Here is a 23419-nt window from a genome sequence, read left to right as displayed (position 1 = left end):
AAAAAAGCCAAAGCCATAGAACCTCCAAAAGAACATAAAGGAGAAAATCTGCATGACTTTTGGATTAGATGGGTTAGATGGAATTTTTGGTTGTACACCCAAAAGCATGAGCCAAAAAAAAAAAAAAAAAGAAAGAAATTGATAGAAAATTGAACTTGGTCAAAATTAAAGCTTTTGTGCTTCAAAAGATACTATTAAGAAAATAAAAAATAAAAAAAACAAGAAGAAAATGAAAAAACAAGCCACAGATTGGGAGAAACTATTTTCAGGTAATATATATAATGACTGCATCCACTGTGTGTGTGTATATATAAAGAACACACCTTAGTAAGACAAGCAATTGAATTTAAAAGCATGGCCAAAAAAAGCTTCACCTAAGAAGAAATATTATAATGGCTGGTAAGAATCACATGAACAATTGTTTAACATTTAATCTTTGGGGAAATGGAAATCAAATCATAATGAGATATCGCAACATACCCACTAGAAAGATTGCAACCAAAAAGATAAACAGTACCAAGTGTTAGTATATGGAGAAATTAGAACCCTCTTGACTGATGGGAATGTGGAATGGTAGCTTCTTTGGAGAAGTTTACCATGATTTTAAAAGTGGCTGTACTCCTACTTCATACCATATATAAAAATGAACGCCAAATTGGGCAACAATCTTAATGTAGGGGCTAAAAGCATAAAACTCTAAGGGGAAAAAGGTAAGTCTTTATGACTTTGGATTTGGTATTGGATTCTTTGATATGAGGCCAAAAGCATGAGCAAAAAAAGAAAAAAATATATATAAATTGGGCTTCATCAAAATTACAAAACTTTGTACATTGAAAGATATTATAAAGAAAGTTTAAAAGACCAATCTACAGAAGGGGGAGAATATTTGGAAATCATATATATATATTCAGAATATATAAAGACGGGCAGCCCCAGTGGCTTGGCAGTTTAGCGCCACCTTCAGCCCAGGGCCTGATCCTGGAGACTCAAGATAGAGTCCCACATCGGGCTTCCTGCATGGAGCCTTCTTCTCCCTCTGCCTGTGTCTCTGCCCCTCTCTCTCTCTCTCTCTCTCTCTGTGTGTCTCTCATGAATAAATAAAATCTTTAAAAAAAAAAAGAAAAGAATATATAAAGACCTCTCATAACAACAAGAAGACAAGCCAATTCAGAAATGGAAGGTTGGGGCAGCCTGGGTGGCTCAGCGGTTTGGCGCCGCCTTCAGCCCAAGGCTTGATCCTGGAGACCTGGGATCAAGTCCCATGTCAGGCTCCCTGCATGGAGCCTACTTCTCCCTCTGCCCGTGTCTCTGCCCCTCTCTCTCTCTCTCTCTCTCTCTCTCTCTCTCTCTCTCTGTCTCTCATGAATGAATGAATGAATGAATGAATGAATGAATGAATAAATAAATAAAATCTTTTTTTAAAAAATGGAAGAAGGACATGACAAACAGCCAGTAATCTCACAAAGATGTGCAACATGACTAATCACTGGGGACATGCAAATCAGAGCAACAGTGAAACACAGTTCACACGTCCATGAAGACGACCACAAACAGGCACCATGTAGAAAATTATAACAGGTGTTGGCAAGGGTGTGGGGAGACTGGAGCCTGTGTTCATGGATGGCAGGCACATAGAGTAGCCACTACGGAAAATGGTTTGGTGGTTCCCCAAAAAGCTAAATATAGATTCACCATATGACCCTCTCTCTCTCAAATTTTTCTTAAAAAAGGTTTAAAAAGTGCCTCAGTTGGTTGAGCATTATGCTTAGGTTATGATTTTCGGGTCCTGGGATCACACCCTGCATCAAGCTCCCAGCTCAGTGGGTATCTGCTTCTCCCTCTTCTTCTCCCCTCACTCATGCACTCCCGCACACTCTTTCTCTTTCTCTCTGAAATAAAATCTTTTAAAAAAGGAAAAAAAGGGCAACCCGGGTGGCTCAGTGGTTTCGCGCCTGCCTTCAGCCCAGGGCCTGATCCTGGAGTCCCGGGATCGATTCCCACATCGGGTTCCCTGCATGGAGCCTGCTTCTCCCTCTGCCTGTGCCTCTGCCTCTCTCTCTCTCTCTCTCTCTCTCTCTCTGCCTCTCATGAATAAATAAATAAAATCTTTAAAAAAAAGGAAAAAAATAAATGATTTTTTTAATAAAAATAAATTTTAAAAGGTTTAAATGGGGCGCCTGGGTGGCTCAACAGTTGAGCGTCTACCTTTGGCTCAGCGTGTGATCCTGATCCTGGGATCCGGGACCGAGTCCCACATCAGGCTCCCCACAGGGAGCCTGCTTCTCCCTCTGCCTGTGTCTCTGCCCCTCTCTCTCTCTCTCTCTTCTCTCTCTGTGTGTGTCTCTCATGAATAAATAAATAAAATCTTAAAAAGGTTTAAATGATGAAATATATTTTCTGTACTTTACCACAGTTTAAAGAACCCACCCCACCCAGACTCCTCTGTTTTATTTTTTTTTTTAAGATTTTATTTATTTATTCATGAGAGACACACACGGGGAGAGAGAGAGAGAGAGAGAGGCAGAGACACAGGCAGAGGGAGAAGCAGGCTCCATGCAGGGAGCCCAATGTGGGACTCGATCCTGGGACTCCAGGACCACACCCTGGGCTGAAGGCAGCTCTAAACCTCTGAGCCACTCAGGGATCCCCCTCCTCTGTCTTATTGAGTGCTGTTTCCCAGGCTTTCCTCCCAGGTCCCTCTGACCGGGTTTTGGAAAGAGCATGGTACAGGTGGCAGTGTTTGCGTGTGCTCTGCCATGCGGATGAGCCATCCCAGAGAGCACACCTGCAGAGATAGCAGATGCTGGTTATCTGTAGGGGAACGTGGGATTCGCTCAAGGAAATGGGAATGTTCCAAAGTGGTTTACGGCGACTGTTGCAAAACTACATTTGCTAACATCATTTACATAAGTAAATGTGTGTCTATTTATGTATATAAATATATGCATGTATCTCCCCTTTCTGTAATTTTTATTGCTGTAATTTTGAACTCTAATGTTTATGTAAAGGCAGATAATACATAAGGTCACTTTGTCCCTACTATCAAGTCATAAGTTTAAAAAAATGAAATCAATCCAACCATTCCTTTGCCAAGAAATTGTCTTGGGTTGTTTGCATTACCCTATCTGCACTGAAAGCTTATACCTTTAATGGTCTTAGCTATTCCAGTAAATAGGTTTTAAAATATTATCATATTCATTTTGGTGCCAATTAATGCACTTAAGATATTTTATCGATGTTATCTCTGTAGTATATTAACAATGAGGGAACAATATATAGCAATTATTTCAGTTTTAGGAAGCACTCAACTAGATTAAAAGCTGTAAGTAGCAGATATTACATTTGAGAATAGTGGTCTCATCGTGTGCTAGGGTTAGTGGTTAGCCATGGTCTGTACCTTATTATCACAAGAACAGATGATAAAATGAATTTAGACACTACGATCACGTTGGGAAAATAACTAGCTCTATTAGATATAAAAATCCCAGCGTGTGCTGTTTTCAGATATATGGCTCTCCTATAAAGCCTTTGTTATTTAGGGTCTGCTACTGAACAGAGGCTGGTTTTTAACTGCCAGCAGAGTTCCTAAGAGTCAGAACCCTTTGCAGCTTCCTTTGCTGCCAGGGCTCATCCTGTAGCTGCAGGCTATGCCTCATTCTGCCTCCTCCTATGCTTGTCCATCATCTCCCAGGAGCAGAAGGAGTGGTGTCTCTTGGAATGCCTGGCTGGCTCAGTCATGAATCAGGGTCTTGAGTTCAAGCCCCATGTTGGGTGTGGAGCCTACTTAGAAACAAAGAAAGGTGTCTCTGGAGTTGGCTCTCAGCCGTGAGCTAGCATCCATTACTAGCAGGTGGGCAGCAGTGAATTCCTCTTACCAGTTTATTGCTCTGGGGTTTTTAGGACAATTTTGTTTTGTAATTACCTTGTTTTTAATAAGACATTTGTTCATGTTGTCATAGGAGGCTATTCTGCTGACCATCCTGTAATCAAAGTCTTCTGGAGAGTTGTGGAAGGGTTCACGGATGAAGAAAAGCGTAAGCTGCTCAAGTTTGTGACCAGCTGCTCCCGACCCCCTCTCCTGGGCTTTAAGGTATTCAGCTTTTGTGTCACTTGCTCTAAAAACCAGCATGTAACTAGGAACGGCAGCAGCATAACAAATGGGATTAAATGAAGTAGTGTGCTACCCATTGTTCTCAGGGAGTAACATATACTGTGTAGGGCTTTTATAACACCAGTTTTTTCTATTTTTAGCTACATTAACTAAGTATTTCAGCCAGGTTGATTAAGTTTTGGTTATTAGGTGTATTTCGTGTTGCCAGTCCTCGTGTTAACCTGTTGGTGTGATGGCAGTGATCATGCCTGCCTGTGAACAGGGCCTGCAGGCTGCCAGGCCCTGAGGTGGGCTCCCCGGCCCATTTCCTAAGTCTGTAATGCACCTTAGGCCAGTTTTACCACTGAACTGAAGAAAATACACACCCAAAATGTGGATGTCGTGTGTTTGGGAATGATAACATATGAGCAGAGGTGCAGTTGACCTGTGAACGGCATGGGGTGAGGGGCGCTGACCCCGCGCAGTAGAAAATCCACCTTCAACTTATGAGTCTTCAGAAACTTAACTGTGGGCAGTCCCAGTGGCTCAGCGGTTTGGCGCCGCCTTCGGTCCAGGTTGTGATCCTAGAGACCCATGATCAAGTCCCGTGTCGGGCTCCCTGGGTGGAGCCTGCTCCTCCTCCCTCTGCCTGTGTCTCTGCCTCTCTCTCTCTGTGTCTCTCATGAATAAATAAATAAAATCTTTTAAATAAATAAATAAATTTTTACTTTGAAATTATTTTAAAAGTATAGAAAAGTAAGAATTGGACAGAGAACTTCTAGATATAAATTGGACTTCGATCAAGCTATTTTTATTTATTTTATCTTTATTTGTATGTATATATACACATATATTTTTAGAGGGGTGTGGGGCAGGGCAGCAGGGGCAGGGGAGAGAGTCTCAAGCTGACTCTGTACCCAGTGCCAAGGGTAACTCTGATGGGTCCATCTCACAGCCCTGAGAGCATGACCTGAGGCAAAATCAAGAGTCAGACGCTTAAACTCTGGAGCCACCAGGCACCTTCCAATCAAACTACTTTTAAAAATTGACATAAAAAAAAATTGACATCAATAGGAGCACCCAGCCAATTCAGTCAGTGGCGTGGGCAGCCCTTGATCCTTGGGGCTGTGAATTCCAGCCCCACGTTGGGAATAGAGATTACTTAGAAATAAAAATTCTTTTTAAAAAAAGTTGACTATCAGTAGCTTCATACAACATCCCACTAGTACCATCAAAGCTGGAGCCCTAAAACAGAGAGGTTGGGGTGGGGGTGGGGCATGAGGGCAGTGGTTTTATTGGTCACAGGACCTGCATTATTGACATTGTTGTGCTTTGGAAGCTGTGAATAATTTTCAGTGACATTAGAACTAAAACCACTCTTCTGTCTTCCAAAGTATCAGAGGAGGAAAATAGCATGCCCAACAAGACAAACGGAACCCACTTCATTAACCAGATATAGAAAACAAAGTTAAAAAAAAAAAAAAGAAAAAAAAAAGAAAAAGTTAACACTTAACAGTCCTAAAGTGGACACTTCACATCAATGAAAGAAGGCTGAACCATTACAGTGAATGTACATAGAATAAACTCATCTGTTAAAGGGAAAAAACTTTCAGACAGGGTTAAAATATTCTGTGTACCAGCAACACACCTAAACAGAGCAATTCAGAAAGATTGAGTGACGCTTCTGGTCTGGTGTGTAACTGCCCCCTGCTGACCCCAAAAGAACTAGAGGGATCTGCTTCATGGTTTTATGCACTGGCGCCATGACCAGACATGAAAAGGGGCCTCTGTGAACCTAAAGAAAATCGGGCAACCGCCTAAGAGAAACATGTCTTTGCTTTCTGGTTCCCTGTAGGTGTCCCTGACGTCAGGGATGTTGCCGTAGCAGGGTGTGGAGAGCAGGAACACGGGAGGTGCACGAGTGCACAAACCAGGAGCACCAAGGAGCCCTCGTCTGTGGCCCCTTAGTTTTAGCATCTAGTCATGTAAGCAGTCGTGGAAGCTGAATTCTTACATATTAAGATTGTAATACAATTAGGTCATTTTATCAGTAACCTTTATTAGGAAAGACCAGGCTTCTAGAATCTGCCGGTTTCAAAATGACACCAAACTGAGAAGTAAAAAAAAATTCATGAAAGGAAGTTTAGAAGATATGCTCCTGTCAGAATTGAGTGGAGGATCCACTCAGCTGGATGTCTGCCAGCTCCTGATTCATTTAGTCCAAGGCCAGTAAAAATTCGGGGTCTTGCTGGATGGAAGAGGTGTAGGTTCTAGACTTTTGGGCAGCCAGTGGAGGAGTCCGCGTAAAAGGCCAGTGGGAGCATTGCAAATTCAGAGGGCAGGAGAAGTAAGGGATTTACATTGGTTTTTAAAATCCCAGATGGAGGGCAGCCCCAGTGGCTAGGTGGTTTAGTGCTGCCTTAAGCCCAGGGCATGATCCTGGAGACCCAGGATCAAGTTCCACATCGGGCTCCCTGCATGGAATCTGCTTTTCCCTCTGCCTGTGTCTCTGCCTCTCTCTCTCTCTCTCTCTGTGTCTCTCATGAATGAATAAATAAAATCTTAAAAAAAAATAAAAGAATAAAATCCCAGATGGAGGGACACCTGGGTAGCTCAGCGGTTGCGCATCTGCCTTCAGCTCAGGGTGTGATCCTGCGGTCCCAGGGTTCGAATCCTGCATACGGCCTCCCTGTGTTGAGCCGGCTTCTCCCTCTGCTTCTGTCTCTGCCTCTCTCTGTGTATCTCATGAATAAATAAAATCTTTAAAAAATAATAATAGGGATCCCTGGGTTGCTCAGTGGTTAAGCATCTGCCTTAGGCTCAGGGCGTGATCCTGGAGTCCCGGGATCAAATCCCACATCAGGCTCCCTGCATGGAGTCTGCTTCTCCCTCTGCCTGTGTCTCTGCCTCTCTCTCTCTCATGAATAAATAAAATCTTTAAAAAAATAAAGCCCCCCCCCAAAAAAAATAATAATAGTAAAAATAAAAATAAAATCCCAGATGGAGTCACAGTGAGAAGGCTATTGTCCCTGTTAGTGACCCCCATACAATCATAAACATGTTGTCACTGTACCACGAAAAATACCTTTTGGAGGCTGAGACAATCTCCCTATTATAGATTTTTTTTCAAGGATCTGAAATATATTAAATGTGAAATTTAATTTAGAGTTTTAAAATATCTTTGGAATTGTCAGACTAACCTTGGGTTAAGCTAATCTTGAACTTAACCTAAGTTAAGCTTCCAAGGTGGAAAAAAAATCACCTTAATATCTGTGCTGTCTAGTTGGCTCCGTGTTCCAGGTGAAGGGTCGACAGGATTTGGATGTAAGAGAAGACAGTGTCCTTCAATCCAGTTCTGTAAAGAACAAAGGCAAACTTGCATAATTTAAAAGTTACAAAACTCCTTAGTGCTGGATTATTGGAGAAGAATAGCATCTGCTAAAGCTAATTAAAGTTTAATATGTTCAATGAATGTGATTGTTACAGACAAAAAAATCATTAAAGCGCTGTAGAAAATTGTTAAGTTGCCATCAGGCCACATAACAAATTGATGATTTTTCTCACTCTGAATTAATGCAAATTCCCGTTGTGCTCTATTTAATTATGCACAAAATAGTGCCCTTGACTCAGATTTCAATGAAGAACTTCATTTTTTTTTACTTTTAAGACTCCAAGTAGGAAATTCAATTAGCATTATGAAAGAAATGCTAAAATGGGGCATTTAACTCAAAATGTATTTCAGCTCTTCCCATTTAGCCAGTCACTCACCTGTCCCCTGTGCTGACTATACTGGCAGAGGCCCTTTTGTGTTTCAAAATGTGAAATGTTTTCATTTTAGTTTATTCACACATTTGAGAAAATTATTGCCCTCAATGTTCTCAGAATGTGAAATAATAAATGTAAATAATGTGCTTGCTGTGTCTCCTTTGGTTCCTGTTCTCACAGTTTTACGAGACACTTAAAATAGCATATAAACTGCAATTTTTAAAGAGTCGATTTAGGGCAGCCCTGGTGGCGCAGAGGTTTAGCGCCACCTGCAGCCCAGGGCATGATCCTGGAGACCCTGGATCTAGTCCCACGTTGGGCTCCCTGCATGGAGCCTGCTTCTCCCTCTGCCTGTGTCTCTGCCTCTCTCTCTCTCTCTCTCATGAATAAATAAAATCTTAAAAATATATATAAAAGACAGTCGTTTTAGCTCACATTATATGTCACATACACTTTTTTTTTTTTTGCCACATACACTTTAAATGAAGTTTTTAATTTACCAGTGGGAAATGTACAAAGGCTGATAAAAAGTGTGTATGTCTCAACTCAGCGTTCCGTGGGCTGTGCTATCCCTCAGTTTTGCCCCATTGTAAAATACATGCTAAATCTAACACACAAGTGGAACAAAACCAGCTGAAAGGCAGTTGTGGGCAGTTGGGTACCTGATGTGCTGCGGCACAGGGCTCCAGGTATCCCCATCAGAACAGGGACATTGCTCCAGTTCTGTGTTCTCATTTCCACTACAATGGTTGGTAGGTCATTATTCTTTTTACTCTTCGATCATAATTCCTAAATATAATTTAAGCTGATTATGTGCTCAGTTTTATAGGCTTTTTTTTTCCACTCAGCATTACATCAGGATCACTGTTCCTCATACTAAATCATCTTTGAAATAGTTTTAATAAACTTCATAATGTCACATCATGCAAATTTACCACAATTTACTTACTGTTTTTTATTAGTTCCTTATGCTAGGAACATCTTGGTGCATAAATCATCATCTGTGTCTCTGTTTGCTTAGGATACAATCCTGGAAGTAGAGATCAGAAGACATGCATGGTAGACTCTCAGCGCCCGCTGCCAGCCTGGCCTCGCGGGCAGTTAGGCCAGGCTACGCCTTGGAGAGGAACAGTCACAGAGAGTGCTAGCAAGTGTCGGTGGGAGCCTTTGCGCTGGTGTTGAAAGCATAGATGGAATAAAATCTTTAAAAAAAAAAAAAAAAAAAGGGCAGCCCTGGTGGCACAGCGGTTTGGCGCCACCTGCAGCCTGGGGTGTGATCCTGGAGACCGGGGATCGAGTCCCATATCGGGCTCCCTGCATGGAGCCTGCTTCTCCCTCTCCCTCTGCCTGTGTCTCTGCCTCTCTCTCTCTGTGTCTATGAATAAATAAATAAAATCTTAAAAAAAAACAAAGAAAGCATAGATGGTCTTGTCACAGTTCTGAGGAGGAAGCATGTGACAGTGTACAGGGCACTGGCCTGGAGGTGAAACCATCCTAGTTCCAGATACTAGCCAGGCACTTGTGTGGGTAGGCCACCATTTTGCTTCCCTGGGCCCCATTTTCTGGCAGAGTCAGGGAATGTAGGTAGTAATAGAGCTAAAACCACACTTGCCAGAGAGTTAACAGATTCAGGCTTTCAGGAGGAAGACAGTCTCTACTTCATTGGGCTCCTGTTGGAGGAGAACATATAAATCACATCTTATGCCTAATGACATTTGTGCAGAAGAGGAAGTGAGAGTCCTTGACTATTTGTAGCTATCAAAGAGCTGGCATTTCCAGAGATCTCACATACATCTGCACAAGTGTGGGGTAACTTAGCACATGCTTATTCATAGCACTATTATTTGTAAAATTAATAAGATCAATAACATCAACAGACGTTGCTGCATACATCTGGTGGCATACCTTTCACCCCCCAAAAAGGAGGGAATTGGATTGATAGGGAAAGATCATAAAGACAGGGTATCACGAGAAAAATGATCAAGGTACACCCCAGGATACATGGTATGCTAACATATTTTAAAATGGAGAGAGAGAAAATATTTTCTTGTCTGCGCACTAATGTGTGGGAAGGTGTGTAAGACCCCCAAGCATCGCTGCTCGTGGGCCGGGAGCTGGCAGCCGAGATGGAGAGAGTGTGCACTGTGCCTGAGAAAATAAGCAGAGGGATGCTGCCATCCACTGCGTTTGCTCAGTGTACTGCTCTCCTCTCTCTCTCTCATCCATGCTGTCGGCCTCCCTCTTCTCCGGTACTTTTGTCCTTTAACTGATGGAGGAGCCTCATCGCTCCTTTGTACATCTTGTTAAACTGGCTGTTAGAGGATCATCAGACTCCAGATATGAATTTTTCTTTGGCAGTAATGTTGCATAGACAACGTCATCTGCTTTACATTTTCTCACTTGGGCGTCAAAGACCCAGTGTCTGAGTCGGCGGCCCAAGGGGCTTGGGCACGGACTGGGGCACAGGTTCCACTGTCTGCTGCTCCCTAGATCCACTCTTTCATGCGCTTGTAAAATAGCCATATTACAACTACATCATCTCTTCATCTTTTAGATGAAATTTCCTCCAAAGAAAAACTTCATTTTTTCTCGCTATTTGGTGCAGAAAAGATAAAATAAATCGTGATCATTGTTCATTGACCAGTTTTCAGAATACTGAGTGGGTTGACTAGGTAACCATATGTTTGACTCCTTTACTATCACCATGAACTCATGGGCTTTAACATTTTATGTTTTGGTCATTTGCAAGTATTCTTTCTCGTATTCAGAGTGTGCCATCTGGGCATAGGGCTGCCTTCAGGTGTGCCCTGTAACCCAGGGGGTTTGGGATAGCTTGCTTTCTGGTGTGACACGTGGTGACACTTGTCAGGTGCATTTCCTAGCTCCAGGTGGAATCCTGTATTTTCCTAAAGAGCCCTGATTCCTTTCCATGAGAAATGGGTCAATAGAAGCCAAGACCTGGGTGCTCAGTCTGTTCCTTGTCACACGTGGTCGTTTCCAGGCCTTGGAAACTACGGACAGTTACAAAATGGGTGGGTTTTATCTCTAAGAGAAAATTCATCACAAGTTCAAACTGACATTTCCAATTCAAATTTAGACTTCCAAGATTTTTATTTCTTTGATTTTATATTTGGAATTTGTTTTACCAATGATATTCATGGTTTCAGTTAGCTCTTTGGCTTCATATTCTAGTGAGTTTTGGGGTCCACAGTCAGTCACAGTTCTGTATAGACATGCAGGAGTTATAGGTAACTCTGTAGTGGTCTTGGAACAACACTGCAGGGGCGGGGGGCGTCTGGGAGGCCCAGTAAGTGAAGCATGACCTTGGGGTCCTGGGATCGAGCCCCCATGTTGGGCTCTCTGCTCAATGCGGAGCCTGCTTCTCCCTCTCCCTCTGCCCTCCTTGTGCTCTCTGTCTCTCTCTTTTTCTCTCAAATAATAAAACTTAAAAAACACCACTCGGAGTAATGCCTCCCTCTGTGATTAAGCCGTGCACAGTTCCTTTGTTTTGTTCTGCTTTCAGTATTTGAGATTACTCTTCTCCCCTCCTGAGTGAATTTGGTTTGTATATCCTGTTGCTACGTCACATGGCTCCTGAGTTAGAAGACGTCCCTGCACTCTGCTCCTTCCCTGGGGTGGCTTCTGTCTGTCTTAACAGAAGCAAATGGGAATATATATGCAAGTCTTGACCCTCATACCTTTTTGAATTTTAACAAAATTTTTAAAGACTAAAACACAAAGCCATAAAGGCCCTGCTCACTGGAGAGGTTCTCTTTGCCATGAGTGAACATTATTCCTGTCCTTTCTCAGGTACAAAGCGTAGTGCAGGGTATTTGGTACGCTATACTGCTCTGCCTGCAGTGTAATGAGAAACCAGATGTCTTTTGGGAAAATGTGACAATGGTTCACTGTTTGAAGCAGGCAGGTTTTGTGTGCTCTCAAAAAAATCTGTTCAAGGGCCTGCGTGCTAAAGCTGCGTCCTGCATACCTGCTGTCTTTCAGGAGCTGTACCCCGCATTCTGCATTCACAACGGGGGCTCTGACCTTGAGCGGCTCCCCACGGCCAGCACCTGCATGAACCTGCTGAAGCTTCCTGAGTTTTACGACGAGACCCTTCTGCGGAGTAAGCTCCTCTATGCTATCGAATGTGCTGCTGGCTTTGAGCTGAGCTGAGCTGAGACTGGGACTGACCCTCCACAGAGGGGTGACCAGCGCCCACACTGCGGGTGGTGCCCCCTGGCCACTGAGGGGGCTGGGGCCGGACTCCTGCAGCTCTCCTGTCTTCCCCAACCCCTGTCCCTCACTCCCCACCCCCCCCATGTTTTAGATGGTCCGTTAAGTCGTGGTCACTTACTTAGATGGATACTGCTTTTCAAGGAACTTAGAATAACAAATGTTATGTGCCACGTGGCTACTTTAGTCCTTTTGCCAAGAAGAGCACAGCCTCAGATGCGTGGCGACTCCATGAAATAACCAAAGATGAAGCTTTGGCTTTGCCGATGGACTCGAGCCCGTCCAGAGGTGCCCAGGCTCCCACCGGGGGCTGCGCTTACTCGGTCTATGGAGACACAGGGCCTGGGAGGGGAGACACTTCCTCTCAGGGCCCTCTGCTTCTCGTGTGGCTGAATTGTTTACAATCCCAATTGTTAAAACTAAAGGCATTTTCTCTCCTGCTGCCTTTTCCCAAAGTGGTTAGGTTTGGAAAATACACAACAATGAGAATATTTTATTTGTGCTTTTTAAGCCATTCCCCTGAACGGGATTAGCATGCTTGTTTCGGTATACCGTTGACCGCAGCGTGGTGGTTTGGGTATTCCTGTGTGTGGGTGTGTGTGAGGGGGATGCTCCATCCCTCTTCCATGTTCGGCTCCACATCGTGGCTGGAGAGCATCCGGGCGAGGGGCAGGCTTGTCCAGCTCCCACAGCGCGTGTGGCCTGTGATCAGCAGTGACCTGGGGAGAGCAGACACTGGCATCGATTGGAGTCACTTGAACCAAAGTGGCGGCCTGCTATGGCGGGGCCGCCGCCCATCCTCCTCCCCCCAGGGCCGCACCCGCCCCTCCTCCTGGGTATTTGGGTAGTGCGCCATGCTTCTGCACCCTCTGCTTCTCGATGGTGCTGCCCTGGAGAAGACTGGACAGTCCCAAACGCGTGTCCGGGGAGAGGAGTGTTGATGACCCTTCCTTAAAAAGGCACTTTATCAGGACCTGCCTTGTTGCTGGGTGATTTCGCTCTCTGAGCATGAGCTGTGGGAGCCAGAGTGACCCTCACTACTGCCGGCGGGGGGTGGGGGGGGGAGGTCTCCTTCCGTTTTCCCTCTGCCTCGCCCAGCGTTTCCTGTCACTGGGGCTGTGGGATGTCCTATGGAATTGACCAGAATTAGCAATATGCTTTTAAATGCGGGGATACTGAATGACACTTTTAAGACAATGACCATATCAAAAAAAAAATGTATAATTTCATAATTTGAATAATAAATTAAGTGTTTAAATGCTATTTGTAGTCTTGATATACAGAAATAAAATAATTAGGGTTTGTCCTTGGTTTTATTTTTATCTTAGGTTGGGTTATATTGAATGTTCTGTATCTTCTTATAATAGTTTGTGTATTTTATTATCAGTATTTTGAAAATGGATTACCTGGGACTGAAGGGAGATGGGTGGTTATCTCTACTTGGGTTGTTTTTTTTTTTTTTTTCTTAGCTTCTCTGAGCTTATTTATTTATTTGTATGTTCCAGTGGTTAAATATTTGCATTAAATGTTTTTTTCCCCAAGACTGTTTTGGAGTCCCCTGAAATCATTGTGATTAGTTGCTGAAACAATTGAAATTCTAAGAGTGGACTATTTTCATCACGGGTGCGTGAGTGACATCAGGTAACACGGTATAAGAACAGCCTGTGAGTATTGCTGAGAACCCACCAAACCAGACAGGATGCCAACCGTCTGCACACTTGGAGAGGCTCTGGCAGGTGGCCGTGTGCTGGGGGGCCCTTCCTGGGCTGCTGCTGACAGCCAGGGTCCCCAGCCCCAGGGGACTGCCACCCTCCTGGGGCACTTGAAGGATTAGCAAGACAGTGTTGAGAACCATTATATCTAAAGGGAGGCTCTCGTGCAGTGCCTTGTTTGCCTTTCTCTGTGTTCTGTTCTGCTTCATGTTCACTGCTGGTAGTTTTGTGCTCAAACCTGAACATTGAATTAAAGTAGGGCGTACTCCAGGTATTTCTCACAAGCTGTCACCTGCAGGTGGATCTGGCCAGTGTCCTCGCTCATCAGTGCTCTTGTCACCATATCCTATCCTGGTGTCGGTGACAACCCCGCCCCGTGGCTTATGTGTGCCATGCACCTCTGCAGCACTGCCAGGCACCGCGGAGCCCACAGAAGCCACGTGGCACGGCCCCGGCAAGCGGCAGCCTGCCGTTCATGCAGGCCGATCCACGCAGGCCTTCTCACACAGACATGCCGCTCACAACAACGGAGAACTGAGGCAGCGCCTCGCACACCTATGGGTGCTCATGGGATCTGGAGCCTAGGAAGGGCTCCAGAAGCTTCCTCAAGAGGAGTGGTGAGCTGGACATAATTTCATATTTAAGCCATCTCATACCTTGAAGAAAGACAGCCAAAGGTGAATGAAGATGCAAATAAAATGGAAATCTGGAGCCTTCTCCCCGGGGCGGCCGCGCGGGAGGAGGCCGCGATGGCCGATGAGATCGCCAAGGCTCAGGCCGCCCGGCCTGGTGGCAACACGATCTTCGGAAAGATCATCCGCAAGGAAATCCCAGCCAAAATCATTTTAGAGGATGACCAGTGTCTTGCTTTCCATGACATTTCCCCTCAAGCACCAACTCATTTTCTGGTGATACCCAAGAAGCATATATCCCAGATCTCTGTAGCAGAAGATGATGATGAAAGTCTTCTTGGACATTTAATGATTGTTGGCAAGAAATGTGCTGCTGATCTGGGCCTGAAGAAAGGTTAACGAATGGTGGTGAATGAAGGTTCAGATGGGGGACAGTCTATCTATCATGTTCATCTCCATGTTCTTGGAGGCCAGCAGATGATTTGGCCTCCTGGTTAAGCATGTTTTAGAGATAATTTTCCCTTCTCTAGGCAATGATCAATATTTCTAAGTTCCAGTATGTTAAACAGTATACTTTTGCCTGTGTATGGATAGATTGAGGAAGTAATTTTTAAAACCCATACATAATAAAAGACAATGTTGCATGGCAAAGAAAGAGAAAGAAAGAGAAAGAAAGAGAAGAAAGAAAGAAAGAAAGAAAGAGAAAGAGAAAGAAGAAAGAAAAAGAAAGAAAAAGAAAAAGAAAGAAAGAAAGAAAGAAAGAAAGAAGAGAAAGAGAAAGAAGAGAAAGAAAGAAAGAAAGAAAGAAAGAAAGAAAGAAAGAAAAAGAAAGAAAGAAAGAGAAAGAAAGAAAGGAAGAAAGAGAAAGAAAGAAAGAAGAAAGAAAGAAAAAAAAGAAATCTGGAGCCTTGACTAGGAGCCTGAAGGAAACCAACCAACACTAATGATTAGCTGGCCTCTTACAGCCACAATATTAACAAACTCAGACATGCAAGGCAGTCAACTCCGTGAAATTCACCTGTGCCAGGTCAGGAGGCACAGCACGTGCGTGTTGGCCTGAGAGGATACGGCCACGCTTGGACCACACTGACAGTAGGTTTCCCTTGGCATGTCTCCTCCCCCAAACTATGGGTGTACAGAGGCCTTACCGCACACCACAGTGGCAGCCTCAGCGAGTCCTGGTGGGAGGCCTTGGAGAGCTGAGGACCAGCCAGGCTGCAAGTAGGAGGCTCCCGTGGGCTCCAGGGCCAGGGGCCACGCAAAGCTCTCTGCTTGCAGAAAGTACTGAGGGCGAGTTCTTAAGCCTAAGTACTTTGTGCATCGGCTCCTGTGTCTGTGAAGGTGGGGACAATCTAGACACTTGGGCTTCGCAACTGTGTTAGGAAGGGATGAGAACTGTTCTCCTCCCATGGACTGCTATAGTAGAAATGCAGTGGACTCTAAGCTGTGGCCTTACGAGGTTCGGCCTCACATCTACCAAGTGCAGAAGGATGACCTTCACCCGACCCCTGCCGTAAGCAGCACGCAGCCCTGTTGACGCCATCGCTGTTGCCTCCGCGGACTTGCCTGCCTCTTGCCCTGTGCATCTCCCCCTTCATCCTCGGTTTACAGCAGTAGCTCCCGTCAGCCGCTGAGCCTTGGGTTGTGCATTGACCGCCTGCTACTGCGGGATCCAGAGGCAGCGCCTCTCGGGAGCAGCCTCCTCAGGTTACATTTGTGACAACTAGCAACTCACTGTCATTTCTGACATGGCTTCTTTACAGGCAACGCCAGTGAGCCGAAGATACTTCACCTTACACCGGCTGCGCAGCTTTGGCTAGGAGCCCCCACGCTGGCCACCCCGGGGTGGGGGGGGCACAGCAGCAGTGGAGGCTCATCACTTGGTGTTTTTCCTGCAGAATAAAAGCAGAGGGCGTGTCCCTTGTCACTTGCCCAGGACAGTGATGCTGCATCACGGCGCGTAGCCTTGTGATCGCGAATTTACTGTGGAGGTAGGGGCGTTTGTGGGGTATGTTGGGAACACGGGGTCTGAGCAGCTCTTGGCGCTAAGGCGAGTCAACTGCCAGGACTGCAGATTCAGGATGAGCCTGTGAACGTTAGTGTCTGAGTGGTGTTACCAGAAGCTTCTGCTTGGACACAGTGCTAGGTGAAGGGGGCGCTATTTGAGAATTTGAGATGGGGCAATAAATGCATGCTGTAAAGGACCCATGGGAGGAGGGCCAGCCAGAGATACAAGGCCCCGAGTCATGCCTGCACGGATTGCAGAAGCTTGGGGAACGATCTGCGCAGAGAACGTGAGTGTCATGGACGTTAGACTCCTGTGGTGGCCATGCCACGAGCTCAGCACCCATCCTCGTGCCGGAGGCCCAGCCCCAACTGGGAAAGCATCTGTCCCCTGCCTCCCCGTGTCCTGGCGGCCGCTGGTGCCCCCACATCTGCCCATGTCACATCTGTGTCCGCCCTTCTCTACAGGTGCTCGTCCGCTGGAATCAAGGTCCCACGGAGAACCCAGAGTGACCCCTTCTCAAGGTCCTCGGTTACACCTGCAAATACTTGTTCCACGTAAGGCTGTGGGGACAAGGACGTGTGCCTCTGTTGGGCACACCCCCACACACACCGGTCCCCTGGGGCGAGCACAGTGGTGGGTGAGCCCAGCCCTTCTGGTCCTTCCTGCTCGGCTGCAGGCAGCAGAGCCTCACGAGTCCGTCCCTCACCATGCGGAACCTCGGGCCCATGGCAGAGCCCTGTCCCTCAGCCTGAGCCAGGTGGTCCAGGGGAGGAGCTCACATGTCTGCAGTTTTACTGTCCCAGTTGGTCCCTGGGAGTAGTTGTTGGGAAATAATGATAGCACCTCAGAAACTCTTGGGCAGCTCAGATCATGAGGGCCGGGACTTCTGAGCGTCCCACTTGAGATGTGTGGGGTCCGTGCCCTTGGTGCTGGGTGACACCCAGCCCCTGCTGCTGTCAGAGCCAGTTCCCTCCCTCTCGGTTCCCCCATGTCCCCCACCCCTGCCGCAGGTGCACAGGAGCAGGTGTCTCCCGGGATTCTGGTCGGGGCACTGCAGGCCAGACCCTGCTTCCGTGTCCACCATTCTTCATCGCAGTAAGGGGGGGATCTCCAACCTCTTGCTAACTGGGCTCCACTGGCTTCTTTGGTGTCCTCCTCTGGCCTCTGGGCCTTTGCACTTGTTCCCTCTACATGAAAGCACTCCCCACAGACACTCAGGTGGCTTGCTGCCTCACTTTCTTCAGGCGATTCTTTGCTCAGTGTCACCTTTCCTTGTCATAACCTTGTTGTGAGTTGTCCTTGCTTATTCACAATTTTCTGAGAGGCACTAGTCCCTGTCTGATATATTAACGCACTCCACACCTTCATTCTCCATCCGCCCCCACCCCCACTGGCATGTAGGTCTCATTAGGGCAGCAGTTCGTCTGAACTGCTCAACACCAATACCCAGGGTAATGCCTAGTACACATCAGGCTCCACGATTGTTGAATGAATTTGCTTGATGAATGAAGGTTTGGTTAAGGCCTCCATGATCCTGCGGATTGGGAACCCTTGGCAAACACAGTAACGAGGAGGAGGTGATCACCTGTAAGACTGCCCTGCGCTTCCAGCCCTGGAGCAGACACCGGGTACCGCCCCCTCCACTGCCATCCAGGTCTGGGGCTTCCTTGCCCTCCCTGGCTGGCCACTTCCCGGGTGACCCCGTAGGCTGCGCACATGCTCCATCTGGCGGTGGCCGCACCGCTGTGGGATTAAAGCCCGGAGGAGCGGTCCTCCCTGCCTGTCCTGGTTTCTTATGGTGACAGCACCCTGAGCTGCCACTGTTAGGAGCCGGCGGCTTGTCTTGAAACTCGGACATCTTCACGGAACCCGCGGGATTATCCTACTGTGTCTCTATCATGTGGTGGCTTTAAAATGATAGGATGTGGGCAGCCCCAGTGGCACAGTGGTTTAGCGCCGCCTGCAGCCCAGGGCGTGATCCTGGAGACCCTGGATCGAGTCCTACGTAAGGCTCCCTGCATGGTGCCTGCTTCTCCCTCTGCCTGTGTCTCTGCCTCTCTCTCTCTCTCTCTCTCTCTGTCTCTGTGTGTGTGTCTCTCTATGAATAAATAAATAATCTTTTAAAATAAATAAAATGATAGGATGTAAAGCAAGGCTTCTAATAAAAAACCTTAGATAAAGTTTAAAATCCCATTGCCTTAGTTCCTCAAAGCGTTACACGCTTGCCATGCCATGCCGTGCCACTTCCAGGTTCATACCAAGACATGAAGACGTCCAACAGGCTTGCATCTGGGCTGTTGGAGTGACATTATTCATTATCCAGCCAGAAGCTAAAGAAAACCTATGTGTCCATCAGCTGAGGATGAGGAAATTAGTATTCTTTGGACATGACACCAAAAGCACAGGCAACAGATAAGCAAGACAGGCTCAAACCGCAGAGCTCCTGCACTGTGCCGGGAGCAAACAGGGTGAAAAGGCAACTCACCACTTGGAGAAAAGACGTGCAAACCATGTGTTGTTAAGGGTTGATGTCTGCACATAGAAGGAGCCGCATGGCAAAAACAGCCAAATTAGAAAGTGAACAAAGGACCTGAGCTGACATTTCTCCAAAGAAGATGTGCAGATGGCCAGCAGACACGTGAGAAGGTGACGCGCGTGGCTCCTCGTCTGGGAGTGCAGGTGAGATCCAGTGAGCTGCACTGCACGCCTGGAGTGAAAGCAACCACTCAGAGCAGAAGCTGGCCAGGATGTGGAGTGGGACCCCGCATGCCCCACCAGCGGGAATGCAGGCTGGGGCGGCTTCTGTGGAGAGCAGTGTGGGGTCCCCGCGAAGATCCCAGTAGTGCTACCAGCAACCCCATTTCTGGGTGCGGACGGGCCCAAAGGACATGAAATCTGGTGTCAGCGACGTGCACCCACACGTTCACTGCAGCACTGTTCGTAGTAGCTGAGACGTGCACGACCTCAGTGACAGTGGATAGGTGAGCGGAGGAGGATGATGGGGCAGGGGGTGAGCAGGAGAGAGCTGGAGTATTCCTCAGCCATGAAGAGGCAAGCCCTGCCAAGCATGACAGCGTGGATGGGCCAGAAGGCCCAACACAGAAAGGCCAACGCAGAGTGATCTGTGATGCGCGGGGTGTGACAGAGTGGAGGAAGGGAAAATGGTGGTCACCAGGGCTGGGGAGGGAGTGGTGGGTCAAGGGTACAGGCTTCACGTGGAAGAGGTCCAGGTTCTGAGCACCTGACACACAGCCCAGGCCCGAGGTGAGCGGTGCTGTGCCATGTACTTGAGATGCGCTGAGAGGGCCTGTGTGTGTCCTCACCGTGCTCACAGGTCAGCAGGGTGGGGGCATGTGCATCTGGGCGATCGTGTGCGAATCAAGCCATCACGTTGTACGCCTTTAAGAAAACCAGGTACGTACCGTCCTACCAGGGTAAGATAAGAACCTAAATAACGAAAACAGTGCATGGAGCCCCGCGGACAGCTGGGATGGTGCGCGGGTCCGCGGTGTCCACCTCAGTGCTGCTCTGGACACGAGCGGTGCTTACCTGATGCGGGCGCCGCACCCTTAGGACAGAGCTCGGGAAGGCCGGCGCCGAAGACCAGTGACTGGACCTGGCAGGAGCGGCGGCACACACCACAGGGGCTGCCCCCACGTCCGTACAGTTCTCGCGTCTGCGCAAGACGTGTGCTTAGCTCATCTACCGTCTTTTTTCCTCTTAAATGGTTTAGCTTTTAGGGCAATTTAGTTTAACGCACATTTAACATCCACAACGATGTAATGGGAGACGGGCCCCATGTGGGTTCTCACCCAGGACTCACCCACCTCTCGTGTCCCTGCTGGAGCTGCCATGAAGGCCCCTGTCCTGCAGAGCCCCCCAGCTTCCCCTGCTGGTGCCTGGGGCAGGTCTCAGGGGGCGAGGCCTCTGGGAGGCGATGGGCCATGAGGACGAGTGGCATGACAGGGTGTGCCCAGAACTGACCACCACGAGGGCCCGACGGGGGCGGGCTGATGTCCGCCTCTCGCCACGCTCACCCCTCCCAATCCCAACTGTGAAGGGCCGCTGCCCCAAAGGCTGTGCCTGGTGGGTCCCTAACCTCCCTGCTGGGCCCCACTCTCACCTGTGCAGCTGCACACCCACGTGGCATGTGGCTCGTTAGCCTCTCTGATCCCTCCCTTCATGTCTGTCATGTTATTTTGTCTTAGGCCAGAAGCCAAGCTCAATGTGTAGTGAAATGTCCTGGGGTTTGGAGTGAACCTGCTGTAACCCTGCTGATGACCGAATGAAGCTATGAAGCTGCCTGTGGGGATGCAGCTCGCATGTGTGCCTTTCCTGCAAGCTCACCAGAGGCCCAGGACGGATGAGTGCCGCGTGGGGGGGGGGGGGGGGGGACGTGAGTGCACCTCCAAAGCGGCAGCTCTGCCAGCCAGTGAGAGACTCTCACCAGGCACGCGATGCTCCTGGGCTCCCAGGGGCCAGAACTTGAGAAGTTGGTGTCCACGGCACCCCCCATCGGCCTACGGGCTCATCCAGGGCCCCCCACCTTCTCCGCGCACAGGAAGCCTCCTGCTGGCTCCCTGACCTGTGACCTCCACCTCCAGCCTGACCCCACCTACCCTTCCCCTGGTGTCTGTGACCCCCCGGCTTGGGTGGGCCACAGGGCCCTCCATCCCCCAGCCGTGTCCTCCTGGCTGGGCTCTCCTGGGTCAGCTCTAGCCATCTTGTGTTCTGTGCTGGGCAGTCACCGTGTCCTGCCCATACACGTGCTGTCCACACGCAGCCTCTGGTGTAGACTCCCCTTTGTGCCTCTCTGTCCTCCATGTGAACTGGGCTCCCCCACGAGGATACATCAGGGATCCTCAAAGTGAGATCCCCCAACCAAAGGCAGATACTGCATCATGTTGTCCGTGCCTCTAGGGGCCCCTGGAGGCCTCACCTCAGGCCGGCCTGGCCCCTGCTGTGCATGGGCCCCATGCTGTCCCCCACCGTGACCCCACGGCAGGAGCCGCCCATGCTGGGCTGACGTGAGAACCGGGGCGGGCGGACCACGCAGCTGCCGCACCCAGCACAGCATCTGATGCCCGCAGATGCAGGGAGCTGTAGAAAGGAGAGAGGCAGCTGGGGTAGGGCGGGAGCAAGAGAAAAAAATCTGTGCAATGAATATGATGACAAGTTTCTCTCTGACATTTTATGGGTCAAAGGCATAAACGGCACATTTCATGTGGAAAGATCACCCCAAACATGAGGCCTGGGCTGTCCCATCAACACTTTCTGTGGTTTCCCAGAACACGTTCACTGTCTCCTCCCGTGTGAGCATCTCAGCCCCACGTTCAAGGTGGACCCCCTGGGCCCTTCCCCGCCTTCCCCGATCGTGGCCGCAGCCTTCCACCAAGTCAGGGTCCCAGGGCACTCCCCAGCCTCCAGGGCCCCACCGCGGCAAGGACAGGGTGGCCCCTGGAAACTCACCAGTGCCTGGGGGCCGGGGTTTCTCCACGGTCAGCCACGCAGGCCGAGGGCATCCCTGAGGCACGCTGCTTACTCATCCTGCCCCCCAGGACTGCGGACCCCGGCGCGGCCCACACTGCAGACAGAGAGCGAACCGCCTTACCTGCCAGTGCTTGTGGGCCCTGTCAGTCTCGGGCATCAGGGGACACTTCTCTCAGGGGAGTGGCCTGTGGCGCCGGGGCACGGGCGACACTGTTCTTGGGGGGGACAACCTGGACAACCAGGGTCCTGTAGACCGTGGACCTTTGGAGTGTGCAGTCAGATGAACCTGGCCCCCTGGGGCCCTGCACCATCCAGTGGACCCCGAGCCCCTCAGCCACATGGACAGGACCCAGAGCCTCACCCAGGGCACTTGAGGCCGGGGCTGTAGGGCGCTGGCAGGTCCCCGGCTCACAGCATCTGCCGATGACCAGCCCGGCATAGACACCCCCGCCTTGACCTGCCAGCTGACCCCCTCTCGAGACGGTACGTCCCACAGCCTGATGCCAGTGGTGCCCCAGCAGCCACTCGCCACCTGCCATGGTGAGGCTGCCCCTGGGGAGGCAGTGCCTGTGCTGGGGGCCGGGGGTCCTGGGGAGGGTGCCTGGGAGCAGCCTCACAGAACGAGGGGGTCCAATGAACGGGTGAGGGGAGGTGGGCACACAGTCCAGGTGGGGCCCTTGGCAGGTGGTGGGGACACAGACCTGTCCCCCCAAAAGGAGCAGGAGGTCACTGGGCAGGAGTACAGGCTGGGCAGGGAGTCAGGGAAGGGCTCCCGTGTCCCTTGGAGCAGATCCTAAATACCAGAGCTGGGAACTGGCTTGGACGGCAGGCAGTTGTGAGCCCCGCGGGTGACAGGGACCCGCAGGTGGGAGGGTGGCTGGCACCCCTCAGGCGGCTGGGGTGCAGGTGGCCAGGTGGGACCATGACGACCGGGGCGGAGTGAGCAGAACGCAGGTCCTGATCATTGAGCAGAGGGGGCCCGTGTGGGGACACGGCGTTGTGTGAAGGTTTCGGGGGACCCTCGGGAGCCAGAGAACGACACGCCCGTGTCCTTGGTCTGCTGCTCTTCAGGGACGGCAGATGTCCGCCCCACGCTGGTCGCCGGTGGCCGGAGGGCTGGGTCGCATCCCGCGGAAGACCCCGGAGCCCGCGGCCCGGAAGGCGGCTGCCACCTGCCGGGGACACCCGGTGGCCTGGCCGAGCGGCGCAGCCCCGGCCCGGAGGGAGGCCGCGGGCCAAGGGAGCAAGCCAGGAGCTGCCCACGGCCGAGGCGCCCGCAGCCCGAGGGCCCAGAGGCGAGGCCGCGGGGGCTGGGGATGCGACGGCGGGGCCCCGGGGGGGGGGGCGCCGGAGGACCGGCCCCGGCCTCGCAGGGGCGCCCGGCGTCCCCCGAAGGCGGCGGTGCCGGGCGAGCCACCCCGTAACCCGGGCTCGGGACCCCAGGGCCGCCGCGCGGCGTGCGGGGGGCGGGAGAGGGGGCCCAGGCCCG

The 23419-nt window shown here is 49.7% G+C and overlaps 1 protein-coding gene and 1 pseudogene across 4 annotated transcripts in view; both read left to right on the top strand.

Moving 5' to 3' along the window:
* Positions 1-13631, top strand: part of UBE3C (ubiquitin protein ligase E3C) — a 126215-nt gene extending 112584 nt beyond the window's left edge. For 3 of the 4 annotated variants that reach the window (XM_072776813.1, XM_072776812.1, XM_072776814.1), the window contains exons 22-23: positions 3960-4090; positions 11858-13631. In XM_072776813.1, the coding sequence (XP_072632914.1) occupies positions 3960-4090; positions 11858-12028 (302 nt within the window). In that variant the 3' untranslated portion in view covers positions 12029-13631. Of the gene's footprint in view, positions 1-3959; positions 4091-8876; positions 9013-11857 lie in introns of those variants that run through there. The other variant, XM_072776816.1, reaches the window with a different exon arrangement.
* LOC140604967 (adenosine 5'-monophosphoramidase HINT1 pseudogene) lies at positions 13545-15055 on the top strand (annotated as a pseudogene).
* Positions 15056-23419: the final 8364 nt, after the last annotated feature.

This window comes from Canis lupus, chromosome 15 (assembly GCF_048164855.1).
Source record: "Canis lupus baileyi chromosome 15, mCanLup2.hap1, whole genome shotgun sequence".
NCBI classification, from domain to species: domain Eukaryota; kingdom Metazoa; phylum Chordata; class Mammalia; order Carnivora; family Canidae; genus Canis; species Canis lupus.
Note: the sequence above shows the minus strand (reverse complement) of the source record. Positions and strands in the feature narration are given on the sequence as shown.